The sequence below is a fragment of the Gymnoscopelus microlampas genome, assembly GCF_963454915.1.
Source record: "Gymnoscopelus microlampas genome assembly, chromosome: 19".
NCBI classification, from domain to species: Eukaryota; Metazoa; Chordata; class Actinopteri; order Myctophiformes; family Myctophidae; genus Gymnoscopelus; species Gymnoscopelus microlampas.
Window position 1 is genome coordinate 10,793,829 of NC_139956.1, and position 20,000 is coordinate 10,813,828.

The 20,000-nt window shown below is 41.4% G+C and overlaps 1 protein-coding gene across 1 annotated transcript in view; it reads left to right on the forward strand.

The window, feature by feature from the left end:
* LOC311034621 (glucosidase 2 subunit beta-like) overlaps positions 1–20,000 on the forward strand; it is a 289,400-nt gene that overhangs the window by 195,866 nt on the left and 73,534 nt on the right. The window contains exons 11-12 of the mRNA XM_084042513.1: positions 5,015–5,078; positions 8,594–8,683. Coding sequence (XP_083898639.1) covers positions 5,015–5,078; positions 8,594–8,683 — 154 coding nt within the window. The remainder of the gene's footprint in view (positions 1–5,014; positions 5,079–8,593; positions 8,684–20,000) is intronic.

A 20,000-nucleotide genomic window follows, 5' to 3' on the forward strand; every position in this document is an offset into this window, starting at 1 on the left:
TATGTATGCACTGGGGGATTTCCGTACAGAAGATGGCATATACAGTACACTACAGTGCAACAACCCATGCCTCCTATTTTTATACACAGTATATCTGTGCTTTAGGAGTCCTTATTTCTGGTAGTACACCTACTAGCACAGTAGACTAAAACAAGAAAATGTCATCCTCTGTGTGAAGCCAAGATTGCTCGTTTCGCAAAAGTAAAACACTGTAATTTGCCCCAAAGTTTCCATGGTTGGGAATTAGCAAATTAAAGTGACTTTTAACCCATTAAGACCTGGAACGCATCTGTGTCACTTTCACCCTGGGATGTTGGTTGTCTAGGAAGTTGACAACCGGAAATGGTTCAATTTGGTGGAAGTACCACCCAAGGAAATGACGTTGATGCTTTACAAATCTGTTAACATTCTCCGTGAATGAAACGAGTGTTGTGATTGGTCAAAAAATATTGTTTCCGGGGGAAGCGCGTACGACGGAAATCCTACCCACTCAGCACTTCCTAGACACTCGCTGCTTTAGGTCGTGACCAGGCTCTTCTTTTCGCAGATAAGTGAGGCTGGGACCGAGGTTATGTCACTTTAGATTTCTTTGGCTATTCAAAAATAGCAGATATACAAGCTCATAGCGCGTCACCGAGTGCCGCGCTATGAGCTTGTAGATTTGCTATTTTTGAAAAATCTTGAAAACATTTTTTTCCCGTTTTTTTTTCCAAAAAACTGTAAGGATTTAGAATACATTTTTAAGAATCGCCTCAGGTCTTAATGGGTTAAATAAACCTAAAGTGCTGTAAACCGGCTTCCTCACTACAATTTGTAAAAAAATGTGTACGCAGCACACAATTCTTTTAGATAGTATATAGACAGTTTAGTGAGCCAACATATGAAAACATGCTATATCAAATGCACACACCCACACACACACACACACGCACACAGATCCCTAACCCAACCCACCCTCCATTATTATTAGCTTAGGATCACTCCTCCAATCATAAGCTGGACTGGCCCTTTTTTTTTTATAGCCCTGGGTTATTGTGGCCTGGCTGAGATGCAGCGGCTGTGGGACAAACTGCAGAGAGAGAGAGAGCGTCCAGATAGAAGGCTCTGGAGGCCCCTGCGTGCTCCCTGCTCTGGGTATAGTGCTGGCTACGCCTGGCTGCCCTCCACGAGTCCCCCAGTTCTCCCCACTGTCACCGACAGCACTCTCTCGCCGCGCGCGCCCGGGCTGCTGCGAGGGGTCAAAATGTCACGCACAAGGGATTTCTGCTTTCTTCTTTTCAACATTGCTCAGCCTTCTCCTTCGTGTGTGTGTGGACGTGTGTGTGTGTGTGTGCGTGTGTGTGTGTGTGTGTGTGTGTGTGTGTGTGTGTGTGTGTGTGTGTGTGTGTGTGTGTGTGTGTGTGTGTGTGTGTGTGTCTGTGTGTCTGTGTGTGTGTGTCTGTGTGTCTGTGTGTGTGTGGACGTGTGTGTGTGGACGTGTGTGCGTATGTCTGACAGAGAAAGAGAGAGAGAGCTTAACCCATTGAGACCTGAAGCCGATTCTACATGTCTCCTAAATCTCAACAGTATTCTGAAAAACGTATGTTTCTATATCAGTGGTGCTCAATCTTTTCTCATGTCAAGGACCCCAAAATGATATGTATTTGGCCGTGGACCCCCATCAAAATATGTTTGCACACATTTTGAGATTTGCACACATTTTCACGATTTTTCAAAAATAGCAGATCTACAAGCTCATAGCGCGGCACTCGGTGCCGCGCTATGAGCTTGTATATCTGCTATTTTTGAATAGCCCAAATTGTAAAATAATGCTTTTTAGCTCAAATCTAAAAATGACACAGTTCCAGGTCTTAATGGGTTAAGAGTATGTGAGAGACGATTGAAGAGAGAGCACGTTTAATGTGCGCATGTGTACGTGCGTGATTCTGAGGGAGCTTGAGGGGGTTGTTGGGGGTCTGGTGGGGGTTGTGTGTGGAAAGATCTGCCCTTCTCTGTGTCATAAAAATAGGCATTACAGGGCAGGAAAATCACAGCTCGCCTCTTGGACATACCACATCTGTGCTTGGTTCGGCAAGAAATGGTCGCTAGGGGACTAGTTTGTGTGTGTGTGTGTGTGTGTGTGTGTGTGTGCGGGCGGTATCTTTATGGACGACCAGCTGAGACCACATGCGAGGAACATGCTAATTGGTATTCAGGCCGGTGCCCTGACAGCCTCCGACACACTCCTTGCACATAGACACAGACGCACGCGCGGCGCCAGACTCTCTCGTTGCCACGCAGCCGAGCTGGCGAGAGTTTACTCGATGCCGGTGTCGAACGTGTGGTCTTCCAGAAGCCCCAGTAAATCCCCAGGACCACCGGCGCAAGACAATTAAACTGAAGGTTTCTCAAACTCTCTTCACGTTTCTATTTTCTTCCCACTTTATCCTCTTGCACGCTGCTTCTTTTGTCTCACCTCGCCCCTTCATTTTCCACTTAGCGGTATATCTGCCGGTTCGTCACTGCTGTGAAGGGTTTTGGCCCTCCTGTTCGTACTGAATTCCGTATTCAATAATGCAGTACACTTACCTCCTGTTCCAGGTTTGGAAGTTCTGCCTCAATCCTGTAAAGGGCAGAAATTAATATTCCAGTGTCAGGCTTATAGAGGATATGCGCATGCTTAAAGTGAATGGCACATCGAGTGGCAAAGCAACATGCAAAGTGAGTTTGACATTGTTTAATGTTGTTTAATGCAATCAGATATGACTTTTCTGTTTGGATGCATGGGCTGTCAAGGCCAGAAAGTATTTTTTTGACACTCAGTAGGCATTCCTGCATAACTTCCGGGTTTGATGATGATGTCACACACATATCCTCTATTATAGTTAACTCATTCAGTGCCAATTAAATAAAAAGATATGTGCGTACCGTGCCGGCGATTTTTTTCGATTTTCTTACCTTTTTCAAGTAGTCACAGAATATGTATCTCCAGTATGATCGATCGCCTGATGGTTGCTAATCACTGAGGGTTATACTGTGTGGTTTCACAAATGTCAACGAGGTCATCGCGACCTCGTTGACATTAATTGTCTGCCTTTGAAAATATCACGTCTTGACCAAAAACACATAGTAAAAAAAAAAGTGCTTCAAACTCATCATTGGCACGTTGCGCGATTGCGAAAAAACACGCCAAACGCGTCAATGGCACTGAATGAATTAACTAAAACAAAATAACGAAAACTTTAAAAAATATATATATATTTGTGTGATGCGATGCATTGTAAGCATGTAGCTTGTGTGCTATTTTTGCTTTTTATTATTATTTTTTATTTGGACCCTGCCTACCCCATATTACAATGAAAAACGAACGCTAAAACGAATTAAAATTAAACTAATACTAAGCCCTTTCAAAAATAAAAACTAAACTAATTTAGTAAACCCACTTAAAAAACGAATTAAAACTAAACTGAAATTGAAAACAAAAATTTCAAAAAGAAAAAATGTAGAATAAACTAAGGAAAAATGCTAAACTATAATAACTTTGCCAGTCTCCTGTATAAGTAGCCTTTCAGTCCCCACATCGGTGTACACTCACACACTGTGTAAAGAATGTGATTTAGTTCAGAGATTTTTAAACCCTACAAAGCTCAGTAATAACATCTGATGCATCAGCAGTTTTCATCACTCTGTTTTTTTAGATACCTGCATATCAGACGTTCTTATCAGTGAAGCACGTGAGCTTTCATTTAAACACATTAAGACCTGAAGCCGATGCTACAAATTTCTTCTAAATCCCAACAGTTTTTTAAAAAGTGTATGTTTCTAAAACTTTTTCACAATTGTCAAGGACCCCCAAAATGATATGTATTTGGCCGCGGACCCCCCATCTCAAAATATTTTGTTCCAGGGACCCCCAGATGCAAAGATTTGAGTTAAGAATGTTCGCTTTAAAAGACTACATATATTCAAAGATTTGCACACATTTTCAAAATGTTTCAAAAATAGCAGATCTACAAGCTCGTAGCGCGGCACTCGGTGCCGCGCTACGAGCTTGTAGATATGCTATTTTTGAATAGCCAAAGTGTAAAATAATGCTTTTTTTTTAGCTCAAATCAAAAAAATGACACAGATGCGTTCCACGTCTCAATGGGTTAAATTCCTTAACATCCCCGGTTCGGTTCTGCCGTATAATGGAAATGTACAGCGGTTGATGATGATCCACGCTCTTCCACGTGTCACGTCTCGACATGACAGCGACGGCATAGGGAACACGTACTTATATATGTGACACGGAGAAACCAAACAGATTACATTATTGTAGTCACATCTCTCTCCAAAGTCCCTCTCATTCAATTTTCTTCTCCTCTCGGAAAAGCACGACTGTCAATGTGAAATGACTAATTGAGCCCGTGGGCCTTTCAGCTGCCACCACACCCGGAAATGGTGTGTGTGTACTTGCGTGCAGGTGTGTGTGCGTGCATGTGTTTGTGTTTGGTGTTGATTTGCAACACTGTTCTTCTTCCAGTTATATAGGTACAATGCATAGGGCTGTCACGATTACAAATTTAAGTTGACAATTAATTATCACTCAAATAATTGCTATTAACGATCTAATTGTGTTTCTGTCGTTGAAAATGAATGGAACATTATGAATAAAAATTACACATTGAATTACTTTATACTGAAAAAAATAAACATTAATAGTGTAAATGGCCGATCTATAAGCTCAAAACGTGTCGCGATGCGACACGTTTTGGGCTTATAGATCTGCTATTTCCACTATTTTTTGACAATTTTTGAAAATAAATGACATTTTTTTAAATGGAATTGATTATGACGATTATGCAAAAAATATTGCGATCATATCAAATAATTCCGATTAGACGAGTATGCAATAATTGTGACAGGCCTAACAATGCAGTGCTGCTCTATATACCAGGATTACCACAGTTATGTTGTAACAACATACAGATGCAACAACAACAACAACCGCATTGATGCTTTTGTCTGACCTTTTGTTTTCGTCTCGCTGCAGAGAGAGAGGCTACAGAACTGAAGAAGGTGGAGGAAGCGTACGAGACGGCAAACACGGAAATAAGGTAAGAAAAGAACAACAACACAAGAGTACAAAGTTATATTTGCGACGGTCTCGTCTGTGGCTATTCCTGCTTTCATAGTTTACCGTCGTGGTCCCCCATGGACCAGACATTTGCAGCTTCACCTGTTGTGCGTGGTGGTAACTGGCAACGTGAGCTATTGTGAGCAGGAGTAGCGTGGTAGTGTGTATAACCACGCCTTAACCCTTTCAGGCCGAGAACGCATCTGTGTCGTTTTAAGATTTATTTGGGCTATTCAAAAAATAGCAGATATACAAGCTCACAGCGCGGCACCGAGTGCCGCGCTGTGCGCTTGTAGATCTGCTATTTTTTGAAAAATCGAGATTTTTTTTTTGCAAATCTTTGAATATATATATATTTTTCAAAGCAAACATTTTTGACTCAAATCTTTGCTTCTGGGGGGATTCTACAAATGTCTTCTAAATCCTAGTTTTTTTGGAGAAAAAAATATGCTGCTATCAGTGGTTCTCAAACATTTTCATGTCAAGGACCCTCAAAATTAAAAGAATTTTGGCCGCGGACCCCCCATCTCAAAATGTTGTTGTTCCAGGGACCCCCTGCAGAAGTTGTAACAGAGTTAAAAAATGTTCGCTACGGAAAAACAGATATTCAAAGATTTGCACACATTTTCACGATTTTTTTCAAGAAATAGCCAAAGAAATCTTAAAATGACACAGATTGCGTTCTCGGTCTGAAAGGGTTAAAATAGACCCCGCCACTTCTGAGCGAGGAACGAAGCAGCACCGTAATGAGCGTGCACCGTGTGACACCCAAGGAGAATTTTAATGAAGGAAAACAAATGCTACTGGTCGCCTACTGTGTGCACTGGTGGGTAGGCTTATATATCCTGTTCAAGACGTACTTTCAGCACAAGCGCACCATACCGCCAGGCAGGGGCATGAATAATCCAGAACTTTTTTCCCAGTGACAAGTTCTCAACCACAGGTGTGTAACAAAGTGGCTGACAAATATACACCGTTATTATTTTGTTCAAGCGGGAATAAAGTGTCATCCTGTCACACTGTGACTAGTGCGCTTAACCCATTAATACCTGGAACGTATCTGTGTCACTTTAGATTTCTTTGGCTTTTCAAAAATAGCAGATCTACAAGCTCATAGCGCGGCACCGAGTGCCGCGCTATGAGCTTGTAGATCTGCTATTTTTGAAAAATCGTGATTTTTTTTTTTTTTTTTTAAACTGTTAGGATTTAGAAAACATTTTTTAAGAATGGCCTCAGGTCTTAATGGGTTAATATCCATCCACCAAATTGGCCATTATCAAAGTGCCATAGGATTTTGTAAGATTTTTTGTAGACTTAAACGATTTCCACGGTTAGTTTGACTTTGCCTTATTCTTTTTTTTCCCTTTTTTTTTACATTTTCTACTGAGAAGGACAGATAAAAAAAAAAAACATATGGTGAGGATTCCCACTTACAAGCCTCTGCTCTCCCTCACATGTTTGCACAGAGCTCAGTGCCAGCCAGCAATAGCTGGTAAGTAACTACTGCAGCCTTGAGGCCTTGCAAACTGTCCATTACAGGAAGGGGAGAGATATGAGACAACCGCAGAGATAGCAGTTACCGAAAGGTCAAACCCCACCCCCACCCCCCCGCCCCCCCCCCCCCCCCCCCCCCTCCAACAAAAGGCCGCATGAGCACAAGCAGAGAAAAAAAAAGAGCTGGCACATGCCTCCAGTTGCTCTATATTTTCATTTGCCACCTTGCTTCCATTGCTCCTGGTCAAATTACTCATGTGCCTCCCTATCTATCATCTATGCATGATGGAGCACTGCTTGCCCACGAATATGGCCATTTTCTCTCTTTCTTTCCGTCTCTCTCTCTCTCTCTCTCTCTCTCTCTCTCTCTCTCTCTCTCTCTCTCTCTCTCTCTCTCTCTCTCTCTCTCTCTCTCTCTCTCTCTCCCCCTCTCTCTCTCTCTCTGACCCTACATGGGGTACAGGTACTGCTCATGGTTGTAATGTGTATGCCATAGACCTGATGTGCCATTAACCCATTGAGACCTGAAGCCGATTCTACATGTCTCCCAAATCCCAACAGTTTTCTGAAAAACGTATGTTTCTATATCAGTGGTGCTCAATCTTTTTCATGTCAAGGACCCCCAAAATTATATGTATTTGGCCGCCGACCCCCATCAAAATATTTTGTTCCAGGGACCCCCAGAAGCAAAGATTTGAGTTACAAATGTTTGCTTTGAAACAGTATATATTCAAAGATTTGCACACATTTTCACGATTTTTCAAAAATAGCAGATCTACAAGCTCATAGCGCGGCACTCGGTGCCGCGCTATGAGCTTGTAGATCTGCTATTTTTGAATAGCCAAAGTGTAAAATAATGTTTTTTTAGCTCAAATCAAAAAGTGACACAGATGCGTTCCAGGTCTTAATGGGTTAATGTCTCCCTGTTTTCTTACCCTATGTTTCACTTTTTTTGGCCTGTCTGTGAGAGAGGCCACTCTCCCAAGAATGTTGATCCAAAGTGCATTGCAGGGCCATTATTATGCTGCTCACACACACACACACACACGCACACACACACGCACACACGCACACACACACACACACACACACACACGCACACACACGCACACACACACGCATGCACACGCAATACGACCCGTTCCCATACCCTCCACTCTGCACTGCCTAATCAGTATGAAAAGAAACCTGCCCTCCCTAACCAGCGGTTAACCCCATTAGCAATTCTGCATTATAAATATGGAAATGAACGCCTTGCGCTCAGTGAGAGATAGGGCTCAGTTCCCTTATATGTGTGATTAGTGAGGGAAAAGCTGCTCTGGCCGGCGCTGATAATTGGTAGCGCTGCATAGCAATGGGCCCAAAGAGGAGGGCCTCATCAACAAGCTATAGCCCAATGAGCCAGTCACTCAAAGACACACATTTACTGTATACCCTGTCAGCATATAGCGAAGCATCATCTGAAGATTATTAAAGCATTAGACATTGTCCATAACAGGAAAAAATCACACCCTGTGTGAAGGAAGCGGTGCATTTGATGAGTTTATTTAATTGGGTGCAAACCTTGTGTTCGAGAGGTAGGGTCAAATAAATGAATGTATTGCGGTATTGCAATTTGACTTCCGGTCTGTACCTTTGGATTTCTCGTAACCATAAATGGGGGGGGGGGAAGGGGGGGGGGGGGAAAGAACTACAATAAAGAACTACAAGAATGCAATAAGCGCTTCTCGATGGCGTCACATCCGGTCTCGCCGAGATCCCGCCCCTAGCAGCAGCTGATTGGTTCGCACACTTCTAAACATGCGCTTTTTAGAAAAAAAGTTGGAGGGCTATTGCCATCACGGACAACAGTCTTTCATCACTCAATTTACTTAACCGAGTAATGACAGTATTCCCTTTTTGTAAATCATTTCTAAAATGTTACATACAAGCAGTAGTAAGTCATTCAAATGAGCCCACGGTGTGCTTACGTTTCAGTGTGTTGTTCTGTCTGTCCTATAGTGATCTAAGGAGGAGGCTGACCATAGACTACGGACCAGACTGGGAATTTCTGTTTCTTAGCAGCCAGTGTTACCAGCTGAAAGTGTACGAGTAAGTACTGTCACGCCTGATCTTCTACATGGTTCATGTTCTTCATTGTCATGCCTTCGTTTTCAATTTGGTCTCACAATGTGAGACTGTGCACGGTGCCAGGCAGTGTTGATTTTGACACAACATTTTGATTTAGTTTTAGTCATATTTTAGTCACCTGAAATGTTTTCGTTTAGTTGTAGTCGACTAAATATCATAAGATTATAGGCGACTAAATCTGCAGTTGATTTAGTCGACTAAAATGTATTCTGACGGTGCCTTGATAGGGTCGTAATGGCTGATTGTACACCTGGTTGCATGCTGAAAATAGACGATCTACAAGCTCACAACGCGTCGCAGCGCGTCGCGTTGTGAGCTTGTAGATCTGCTATTTTCAGAGCGCAACACCCACGCGCAAACCAAACATGAAATGACTTGTCTTTTAGTTCTACTGGATCTCTTCTCCACTAGTCCCTCACTAACGTCTTAGTCTAGTTTTTTTTGTTGACGAAATTGTCAATAATATTTAGTCTTAGTTTTAGTCATCATAGCTTAGTTTTTATTTAGTCTTTATTTAGTTTTCGTCAGTGAAAAAAAGATAGTCGACGAACATTTTTCGTCATAGTTTTAGTCGACGAAATCAACACTGGTGCCAGGATAAACACAGGATTGAAACTTCAGTTCACACCCCAGCTTACACTGGAGAACGGAATCGATGACGGAACTGACTATGTATCAGCGCGTGAACTCAACATACGCGACTACCGTATAAAACACTAACCAATTGTGATAAACATCGTTAAATCAGTGAGATGACCAGAGGTTTTCTCAAGGACTTGCAATCCATCTACATTTTGTGCTACGGTACAGAAATTAATCCAATCTGTGGCTTACACGAACTGCCTCGGTAAAGATCCAGCCATTTAGAATTGATAATTTGTGAGCTTCTAGTCACCCTGGAGAAGCCAAGCAGCTAAATCAACTAAATTTAATCAACAGAATGAGCTTCTTTCACTCTCTCTGACTGCTTTCCCTATAGAATCTGTTCGCCTCAGAATTGCCTGCCAGCTGGAGCGCTCTACGCCTGTGGGTGGTTGCAATTTTGAAAGATTGAAAGAAATTCATCTGAGATCTGCACTGCAAGAAAAGAGGAAAATAAATCTGGCATCAGTGGAATCTGTGGTCCGATGCCCTTGTACACAGGTGGTCATTGTGTACTTATGTTTGCCATTTTGAAGGCAAAATCTGAAAGGAAAAAGTGCAATTCTCAAATGTAGGACAGGGACTTTTTTTCTCTTTTAGCAACAAGGTGGACATTAAAAGATATGATTATGCTCCCAGTGTTTATTGGCAAAGAGTTTGGGGAGGCTGTGTGTGTGTGTGTGTGTGTGTGTGTGCGTGTGTGTGTATGTGTGTGTGTGTGTGTGTGTGTGTGTGTGTGTGTGTGTGTGTGTGTGTGTGTGTGTGTGTGTGTGTGTGTGTGTGTGTGTGTGTGTGCGTGCGTGCGTGCGTGCGTGCGTGCGTGCGTGCACGTGTGTGTGTGTGTGTGTGTGTGTGTGTGTGCGTGCGTGCGTGCGTGCATGCACGTGTGCGTGCCTGCGTGCCTGTGTGCATTTCCAGTAACACAGACATATCGCTCAGGGTACATGCTTAGATTCCAACTATATCCAGAAGCAGCACAGAGCTGTGTGTGTGCAATTGACCTGCTCGCCTCAAACGACTCCTACTGCTGAGAACCCTTTGCTCTGTTTCCTCCACGTCCAAGACCCATTAGCCTGATACACGGCTCTATTTTACATCCTTTTAACTCATTGAGGCCGGAGGTTCCGATTCTGCAAAATGTCTTCTAAATCCTAACGGTTTTCTGAAAAACCTATGTTTCTATATCAGTGGTGCTCAAACTTTTTCACGTCAAGGACCCCCAAAATGATATGTATTTGGCCGCAGACCCCCATCTCAAAATATTTTGTTCCAGGGACCCCCCCAGAAGCAAAGATTTGAGTTAATGTTCGCTTTAAAAGAATGTATACATTCAAAGATTTGCACACATTTTCACGATTTTTTCAAAAATAGCAGATCTACAAGCTCGTAGCGTGGCACTCGGTGCCGCGCTACGAGCTTGTATATCTGCTATTTTTTAATAGCCCAAAGTGTAAAATAATGCCTTTTTTTTAGCTCAAATGAAAAAGTGACACAGACGCGTTCCAGGTCTTAACGGCTTAAGTCACGGAGGAGCTCAATATCCACCCGCAAGAATCTCGGGCGCAGGGTCCCTTGACCCACCAGCACCCTCTCACAGCAAACGTACCAGTTTCCTCATCATCGCCTCCCCTCGCTTTATCCTTCCACCTCGCTCTATCTATCCTTCCCATTCGCCTTGAACCATGATCCTGAAGAGACGTGACATTGACAGGCAGATTAAACCGACAGCAACCCTTCTCTTGCATTCTCTCTCTCTCTCTCTCTCCCCATGCCCTCCAGTAGTGAGATATCAGAGCTCCTAGTTCCTAGAATGGACCAGAATTCTCACACCACGCTCCCCTCTCTCCCTCCACGGCTTTCGTGATCATCAGTGGAAATCATCTTACATCCACACTCCCTCGTGTTTAGATCTCTCACTTTTGATTAACCCATTAAGACCTGGGTTAGGGTTAGGGTTATCTACAAGATCTACAAGCTCTATGAGCTTGTAGATCTGCTATTTTAGAAAAATCGTGAAAATGTTTGCCAATCTTTGACATACATATGTATATGTTTTTTTTTATATATTTTTTTACTCAAATCTTTGCTTCTGGGGGTCCCTGGAACAACATATTTTGAGATGGGGGGTCCGTGGCCAAATACATATAATTTTGTGGTCCTTGACATGAAAACCATTTTTTTCTGAGGATTTTTGTTAGGATTTTGAAGACAATAGTAGACTCCCCCAGAAGCAAAGATTTGAGTTAAAAATGTTTGCTTTAAAAAATATATATATCCAAAGATTAGCAAAAAAATCCCATGATTTTTCCAAAAAAATAGCAGATACTACTATGAGCTTGTATATCTGCTATTTTTGAATAGCCAAATAAATCTTAAAATGACACAGATGCGTTCCAGGTCTTAATGGATTAAACTGTGCCCTCTTTTTTCTTTACTCTCTCTCTCTCGCGCTCTCGCTCTCTCCTGAACAGCAGCCAATATTGGAGGAAAAGTGCCTGGAGCTGAAAAAGTGAGCTCTGGGAGTTGAAACACTGCCTATCTTTAATATAACTAATAGCCGCACGTTATTTAAATGAATGGAATTCATTTGGTCTTTGTGTGTGGGCGTGGCAAGAGCGCGAGAAGTCAAATGCCGTTAGAATAAGATCATATAGATACAAGGATCCAAAGTGTAACAGCTTGGTATTCAGTATTCTGTATCTACAGCACTGTAGCTCTTATGGAGGAGCTGATTGTTGTTGTTTTTTACAGAGATGCAGAGACGTTCAGTTTGATCCTGTCTTTAACCACTTGAACCCTAGCATCAGTGGTGGAAAAAGTACTCAAATTCTTTGCTTGAAACCTGAGACGATTCTTAAAAATGTTTTCTAAAAAAAAAGTTTTTTGAAAAAAAAAGAAAAAAATTTTTTTCCACGATTTTTCAAAAATAGCAGATCTACAAGCTCGTAGCGCGGCACTCGGTGCCGCGCTATGAGCTTGTATATCTGCTATTTTTGAATAGCCAAAGAAATCTAAAGTGACACAGATGCGTTCCAGGTCTTAATGGGTTAAGTAAAAGTATCAGTACTGCAATATAGAAGTACTCCGTTACAAGTGAAAGTACTGAATTCAAAATGTTACATTTGAGTAAAAGTACACAAGTATTGGTATCAAAATGTACCAAAAGTAAGGGTACTAAAATGTTTGAAAATAGCAGATCTACAAGCTCACAACGCGCCGCGACGCGTTGTAGCCTATGTATAAAATAGGGCTAAAGTGGTTCATGTATGTTTTATAATATAATAATTGATAATTGCAAAGTAACTAGTACAGTAACTAACGTTTTCAATTAATTGTAGTGGAATATTTGCCTCCGAGATGTAGGCAAATAAAAGTATAGACAATTGTAAAAGTACCTCAAAATTGTACTTAAGTACAGTACTTGAGTAAATGTACTTAGTTACTTTACACCACTGGGCTTGTGAGCTTATATAGTAGATTGGCTATTTTTTTATAAAGAGATTTTGTGTAGACGGGGAAAAAAAGAGGTCCAAGTACAGTTGGAATTCAGGTCCGTTTCACTAAGACTAGAGGGTTTAAATGGTTAATGTCACAGATATTTTGCCAAAGCTTTCATTTCCCTGAGCCGGACTTTACTGTTTTTCTTTTGTGAAGAGGTCCCTCTTCCTCATGTATTTATTTGTGGCTGCATTGTCTCATGTAATTTGTTTTTTTCGAATCTCTCTCTCATGTGTGTCGGGGAGAGAAAGAAAAAAGTAATTATTTAAATTTATAACCTTTACAACCTTTTGTTGTTTGGCCCGGTTCAAGTAGAAAGATTAACGCTGAGATTAGCATCTAAATGCAGTGCATAGGTGCACTTCACATTAACCCATTGAGACCTGAAGCCGATTCTACATGTCTCCTAAATCCCAACAGTTTTCTGAAAAACGTATGTTTCTATATCAGTGGTGCTCAATGTTTTTCATGTCAGGGCCCCCCAGAATTATATGTATTTGGGCGCGGACCCCCATCAAAATGTTTTGTTCCAGGGACCCCCAGAAGCAAAGATTTGAGTTAAAAATGTTCGCTTAAAAATATATATATATTTCAAAGATTTGCACACATTTTCACGATTTTTCAAAAATAGCAGATCTACAAGCTCGTAGCGCGGCACTCGGTGCCGCGCTACAAGCTTGTATATCTGCTATTTTTTAATAGCCCAAAGTGTAAAATAATGCTTTTTAGCTCAAATCTAAAAATGACACAGTTCCAGGTCTTAATGGGTTAACCTCTCGCCATGCCCAAAACAACATGAATGAAAAACAACAGATAGCTAGTTCTCTGGAATGCATTATCATGTTTTATGCCATTTACTTGCGGGCACTTTTCTATGGACCAGTGTTACTTTTGTTCTCTAAAACACTGTCAAATCCTGAGTGTTAATTTAACCCATTAAGACCTGGAACTGTGTCATTTTTAGATTTGAGCTAAGAAAGCATTATTTTACACTTTGGGCTATTCAAAAATAGCAGATATACAAGCTCGTAGCGCGGCACCGAGTGCCGCGCTACGAGCTTGTAGATCTGCTATTTTTGAAAATTCGTGAAAATGTGTGCAAATCTTCTGAATATATATATTTTCAAAGCGAACATTTTTTACTCAAATCTTTGCTTCTGGGGGGTCCCTGGAACAAAATATTTTGATGGGGCCCTGCGGCCAAATACACATCATTTTGGGGGTCCTTGACATGAAAAAGATTGAGCACCACTGATGTAGAAACATACGTTTTTCAGAAAACCGTTGGGATTTAGGAGACATGTAGAATCGGCTTCAGGTCTCAATGGGTTAACTCTTGAGTGTAATAAAAAAAGGACCCGTAAGGGAATTTAAACCGTATTCATTAGACACCCACCCCAGATCACCTCACTAAAATCTGTCTTTGGGGCTTTGTGGGGGGTGGTGGTGGGCCCTGGTCACGAGTCACAAATTTTAACTGCAGGATTCTGCCAGTGATGCTGAAATAAGCCTGGTGATTCAGCCAGAGTATAGCCCTCCTCACACAGCTTGGAGGTCGACACCCTGTAGTATACTGTAAGTTCTCTGAGGCGGAGTCCCCACATAGTACCTACAGCGCAGCCTAATGTTCCTCCTGTGGATTTGTTGACACTCCTCAAAGCAACTTAACCCATTAAAGACCTGAAGCCCATTCTACAAATGTCACAGTTTTCTAAAAAAAAAAGCGTTTCTATATCAGTGGTTCTCAAACTTTTTCATAATTGTCAAGGACCCCCCAAAATGATATGTATTTGTCCCGCGGACCCCCCCTCACCTCAAAATATTTTGTTCCAGGGACCCCCCAGAGGCAAAGATTTGAGTTAAAAAATGATTGCTTTAAAATAATACCTATTCAAAGATTCGCACACATTTTTTAAAAAAATCAAAAAATAGCAGATCTGCAAGCTCGTAGCGCGGCACTCAATACGAGCTTGTATATCTGCTATTTTTGAATAGCCCAAAGTGTAAAATAATGCTTCTTTTTTTTTTAGCTCAAATCTAAAAGTGACACAGATGCGTTCCAGGTCTCAATGGGTTAAAAATTGAAGGGCCGTGATTTATGCTAGACTGTCAGGTCAGATTGACTCATCCTCCACTCTCGTGTCATTAGAAAGTACAGCGCTTCCATTGAGTCATGCCCGCTGCTTGCTGAGGGTTCATGCTTTGACAGGGAAGAAGATAGAGAGGGAGAATGCAACATGTCGGCTCTCTTCCGACTGTCTGCGGAACATAACATGCCGGGGGGGTCTTTCAACGTTTTTTTTTTTAAGCCCAAGGACCCCCAAAGCTGAAAGAGAGATGAAGCAGGGATCCCCCACAACTAGTGTTGATTTCGTCGACTAAAACTATGACAAAACAAATGGACGTCGACTACCTTTTTTTCACTGACGAAAACAAAATAAAAAGGAACTAAGCTTTGATGACTAAAACTAAGACTAAATATACTGACAATTTCATCAACAAATAAGAACTAGACTAAACTGTTAGGGAGTGACTAGTGGAGAAGAGATCCAGTAGAACTAAAAGACAAGTCATTTTATGTTTGTTTGCGCTCAGGTGTTGCGCTCTTAAAATAGCCGATCTACAAGCTCACAACGCGTCGCGCTGCGACGCGTTGTGAGCTTGTAGATCTGCTATTTTAAGCATGCAACCAAGTGGAAAATAAAATCAGCCATTACGACACCATCAAGGCACCGCCAAAATACATTTTATTCGACTAAATCAACTGTATATTTCGTCGACTAAAATCTTATGATATTTAGTCGACTAAAACTAAAATATGACTAAAACTAAATGGAATTTCATTCAAAAGACTATGACTAAAACTAAATCAAAATTTGCTGTCAAAATCACTGCCCACAACATACTGTGTAAAATAGTATTTTCATAGATTTCATAGACCCAACACCAAACCTCTTTGCCGAACTACAAGCTCATAACGCCTCGAAGTGCGAGGCCTTATGAGCTTGTAGATCGGCTATTTTCGGCTAATGTTCCCCCCAGAATAGGGATTCTAGGGTTCAAGTGGTTAATGTAAAAGAAAATCCTATAAAAAAAAAAACATTTGGCGGACCCCCTATAGTAGCTCTGGGGACCCCCTGTTGAAGACCCCTGCTCTAACGCATTGGCGTCTAGGCAAGAAAAGAGAAGCTATCAGAGATCGGAGCCTAGAGGAAGGGGCGGATTTAAGGACTTTTAGGACCCTTTTACAACTGCCGTTGTGGGGCCTCCCCTCACCCACACTCCATAAAGATTTCCTTTAAATTAAATCATAATAGTTTCTCCTGTGAGCTGTGTGTGTTTGTGCACTTGTGCTGTGCAACAGAGTTTTTGGCCTGCGACAGTGTGCTGTTATGTAATGACTAAGCAGTAAACTCTCTGGGTTGTATGTCACACATACTGTAGTTACTGAGATAAACACATGAAACAATGGCTGAATATTAGCTTAGCTTTTGCCGGTTAAACCGCCAGTGCCTCACTGGTAGCATTTAACCCATTAAGACCTCGAACGCATCTGTGTCACTTTTTGATGTGAGCTAAAAAGCATTATTTTACACTTTGGGCTATGTGTGTGTAAATTAATATATTTATATTCTTTTCAAGCTAACATTTTAACTCAAATCTTTGCTTCCGGGGGTCCCTGGAACAAAATATTTTGAGATAGGGGTCGGCAGCCAAATTCATATAATTTTGGGGGTCCTTGACATGAAAAAGTTTGAGCACCACTGATATAGAAACATACGTTTCAGAATACTGTTGGGATTTAGAAGACATTTGTAGAATCAGCTTCAGGTCTCAATGAGTTAATGGCTCTAGATTTCACCAGGTTCAGTGCAGCTCGCATAAGCGTGGAAAACTGTACCCAGTACGGTACAGGCCAGCTCGCTACAATCTGGTCAAACTATCAAAGTATACGGTGCTGAAAAGAAATAATATGAATCAAGTTTATGTTTCTGCATGGTCTTTTTCTCACATCAACAAAGTTTTAGTGTACTTCTCTCAGCTATAAAATGAGATTGTGTATTACTTGACTGCCATGACAGTTACAGCAAAACGAAAACATACATTCACACCGAAATGCATTGGCAGTCGGTTGTGAATGCACCATTAGTTGTTCCAACACAGCAGCGCTCCACCACTGTGAGTGAAACATTCTGGTTGTGTTCCAGTAGGCTAAGGCAGAGGTTTGTAATATATATTGTAGGACGTCCAGAAAGCCATGATATAATAATGATGAGTTGAGCCTGATATAGCAGACTTATTTGACTCTTGTGACAACATTGGTATTGAAATTATGCCGTCAATGTTTTTAATCTTTCCAAGTCGGCCATAAAATTGCATTGCAACAAAATGTGAGACGCCAGAGGGTTAACCACTCTCAAAATGGCATCCCTATTTTGGGCTAGTTTTATTTTAAGCTTCAGCTTTTTAACACATTGATTGCCAAGATCGCATTGATGCGTTCTTTCATTTTTATGGGAAAATTCCACAAGGGGCGACCTAACACAGCTTTGGAATGATCGATCGTCACTAGAGTAAGTAGAATGTGGATTTGACGTCGTTCCAAAAAAACAGGAAGCCATCCGCTTCCTGTTTGGGATTTTCAGATAAACAGCTGTAACTCAGTTTCTTTTTTTTTGCATTGAAAACCACTAGTTTTCAGCGGGCCGAAGCCCCAAAATGGCGGATCGCGGTTGGAACGTTGTCGCTCCTATGGATACACAGATCCCTCCGCTAACCCCCGGGGACTATTTTGTTTGTGTTTTTGGGACACAATGACGCTTCCACGGCGTTTCAAATATCATCGGATTGAGGTAATTATACGCTGGCAAGGGGATAGAAAACTATGTTTAATATCTTGGCAATCAATGTGTTAAAATACATTTTGAATAGGGCTTAAATGAAAATAAAGTTCAGTTTATGTTCATCTTTTATCCATCAAAAATATATTTATTTGTGTTTTTGGGCTTCTTTTTTTGGCTTCTTTGGCTTATAAGTTAAACTTTTTTTCCCCAATATTTCATATAAACTTGAATAGAAATTGAATAGAAACTGTAGCACTTTTTTCTTTTTCTTTTTTACAATATATGGGTCAAAACATTGGTAATGAGTGGTCTTCGACTCTCCAAATCCGGACCCAAAAAATCATCAGTCATCAGTCTGCCTGTAATTGAGTCGATGGACAGAATGTCATTTATTCCAACAGACATACTTTCGAACGGTCTGAATACCCCCCCCAAAAAAACTAAAGAAACTGCCCGCGGGGCCCCCTGGCGGCTCGGGGCCCCCGTTTCATTTGAAACGGTCGAAACACAGCTAAATCCATCTCTGCCTAGAGGGAGCCATTTCTGATAGATTGGATAGAAGCCCGGGTGAGGTGTGCCGTGTGCCGTGTCTGGAATGCTGGATGTGTCTTCTTGTCGACTGCCTCGGGAGCAACAAAAGGGAAATGGAGAATGCTGCACACACAGGCACGTTTTTGCAACAGCTGTGCTGTGAATCTTTCTGTCACAAATACATTTCGACAAGACCACTGGGATCTATGAACAGCAAGGTAGTGCCTGCACGCAATTAACCACATGCATCCGCTTGCATCCTTATTCTGGGGCTAATATTTGGCAAGAAAAATACAAGATCTACAAGCTCATGTTGTGAGCTTGTCAATCTGCTATTGTTGCTGAAGAGATTGCGTACGGGGAAAAAAAATCTGTGTCACTTTTTGATTTGAGCTAAAAAAGCATTATTTTACACTTTGGCTATTCAAAAATAGCAGATATACAAGCTCGTAGCGCGGCACCGAGTGCCGCGCTACGAGCTTGTAGATCTGCTATTTTTGAAAAATCGAGAAAATGTGTGCAAATTAATATATTTATATTCTTTTAAAGCTAACATTTTTAACTCAAATCTTTGCTTCCGGGGGTTCCTGGAACTAAATATTTTGAGATGGGGGTCCGTGGCCAAATACATATCATTTTTGGGGTCCTTGATATGAAAAAGTTTGAGAACCACTGATATAGAAATATACGTTTTTCATAAACCTGTTAGGATTTAGAAGACATTAGTAAGGTCTTAATGGGTTAAGTGGGTAAGAGGATGCATATATTTGTCAGATATCAGCATTTCACTATCCTCCTGTTCTCAGAGATGGCATTACTGTATGTTTGAGAGCACCTGACCCATTGGCTTTAATGTGGGTGGGAAACAAAGAACAAAGAAACGAGCATACGTGTGTTCACAGTCTTACAACGATGATCCCAACTCCAGTCTAAGGACGTTATGGTTTTAAAAAATAACTATGAGCCAAAAATCAGCTAAACAAAAATGATTAGCCCACTGCAAGCGACTGCCCGAAGACCTTGTTTGTATTGGTTTATGGAGAGAACAAAGAGGCAGCGGGCCCAGTTAATCATAATTGGAACGTTGTTAAATGACAAACGATTGTGCTCGCAACCAAGCTACTTATGCTGGTCCACGCCTCGGAGTGTGGGCCTCTTCGTCACAGTCCGTGACTTTCAAATTATGATGGATGCGGCAGGGACACTGTCATCAAATTAATGCATGAAATTCAGCATTACTCTTAATGAGCTGCTCATGCAATTAATTAACTTCAAAAGGTCACGTTTGGTCAATTGTCAATAACAGAAGAGGCAGAGAGAGAGAGAGAGAGATCAAGTTCACCTGATTTTGGACACCAGCATTCTGTAGCGATGTGATGAAGAATACAGTATTGTTTAAAAGGGTGGTTTTAATGCCAGTCTGTTCTCAGGCTTTTGTTTGCAGTGGACTGGAATGGACAAGTGTTAACATCTGTCAAGAAAACCTTAGCTTTGCCTTTGACCCATTAAGACCTGAAGCCGATTCTACAAAATGTCTTCTAAATCCCAACAGTATTCTGAAAAAACATATGTTTCTATATCAGTGGTGCTCAAACTTTTTCATGTCAAGGACCCCCAAAAAGATATGCATTTGGTCGCCGACTCCCATCTCAAAATATGTTGTTCCAGCGACCCCCATCTCAAAATATGTTGTTCCAGGGACCCCCCAGGAGCAAAGATTTGAGTTACAAATGTTCGCTATATAAATATTCAAAGATTTGCAC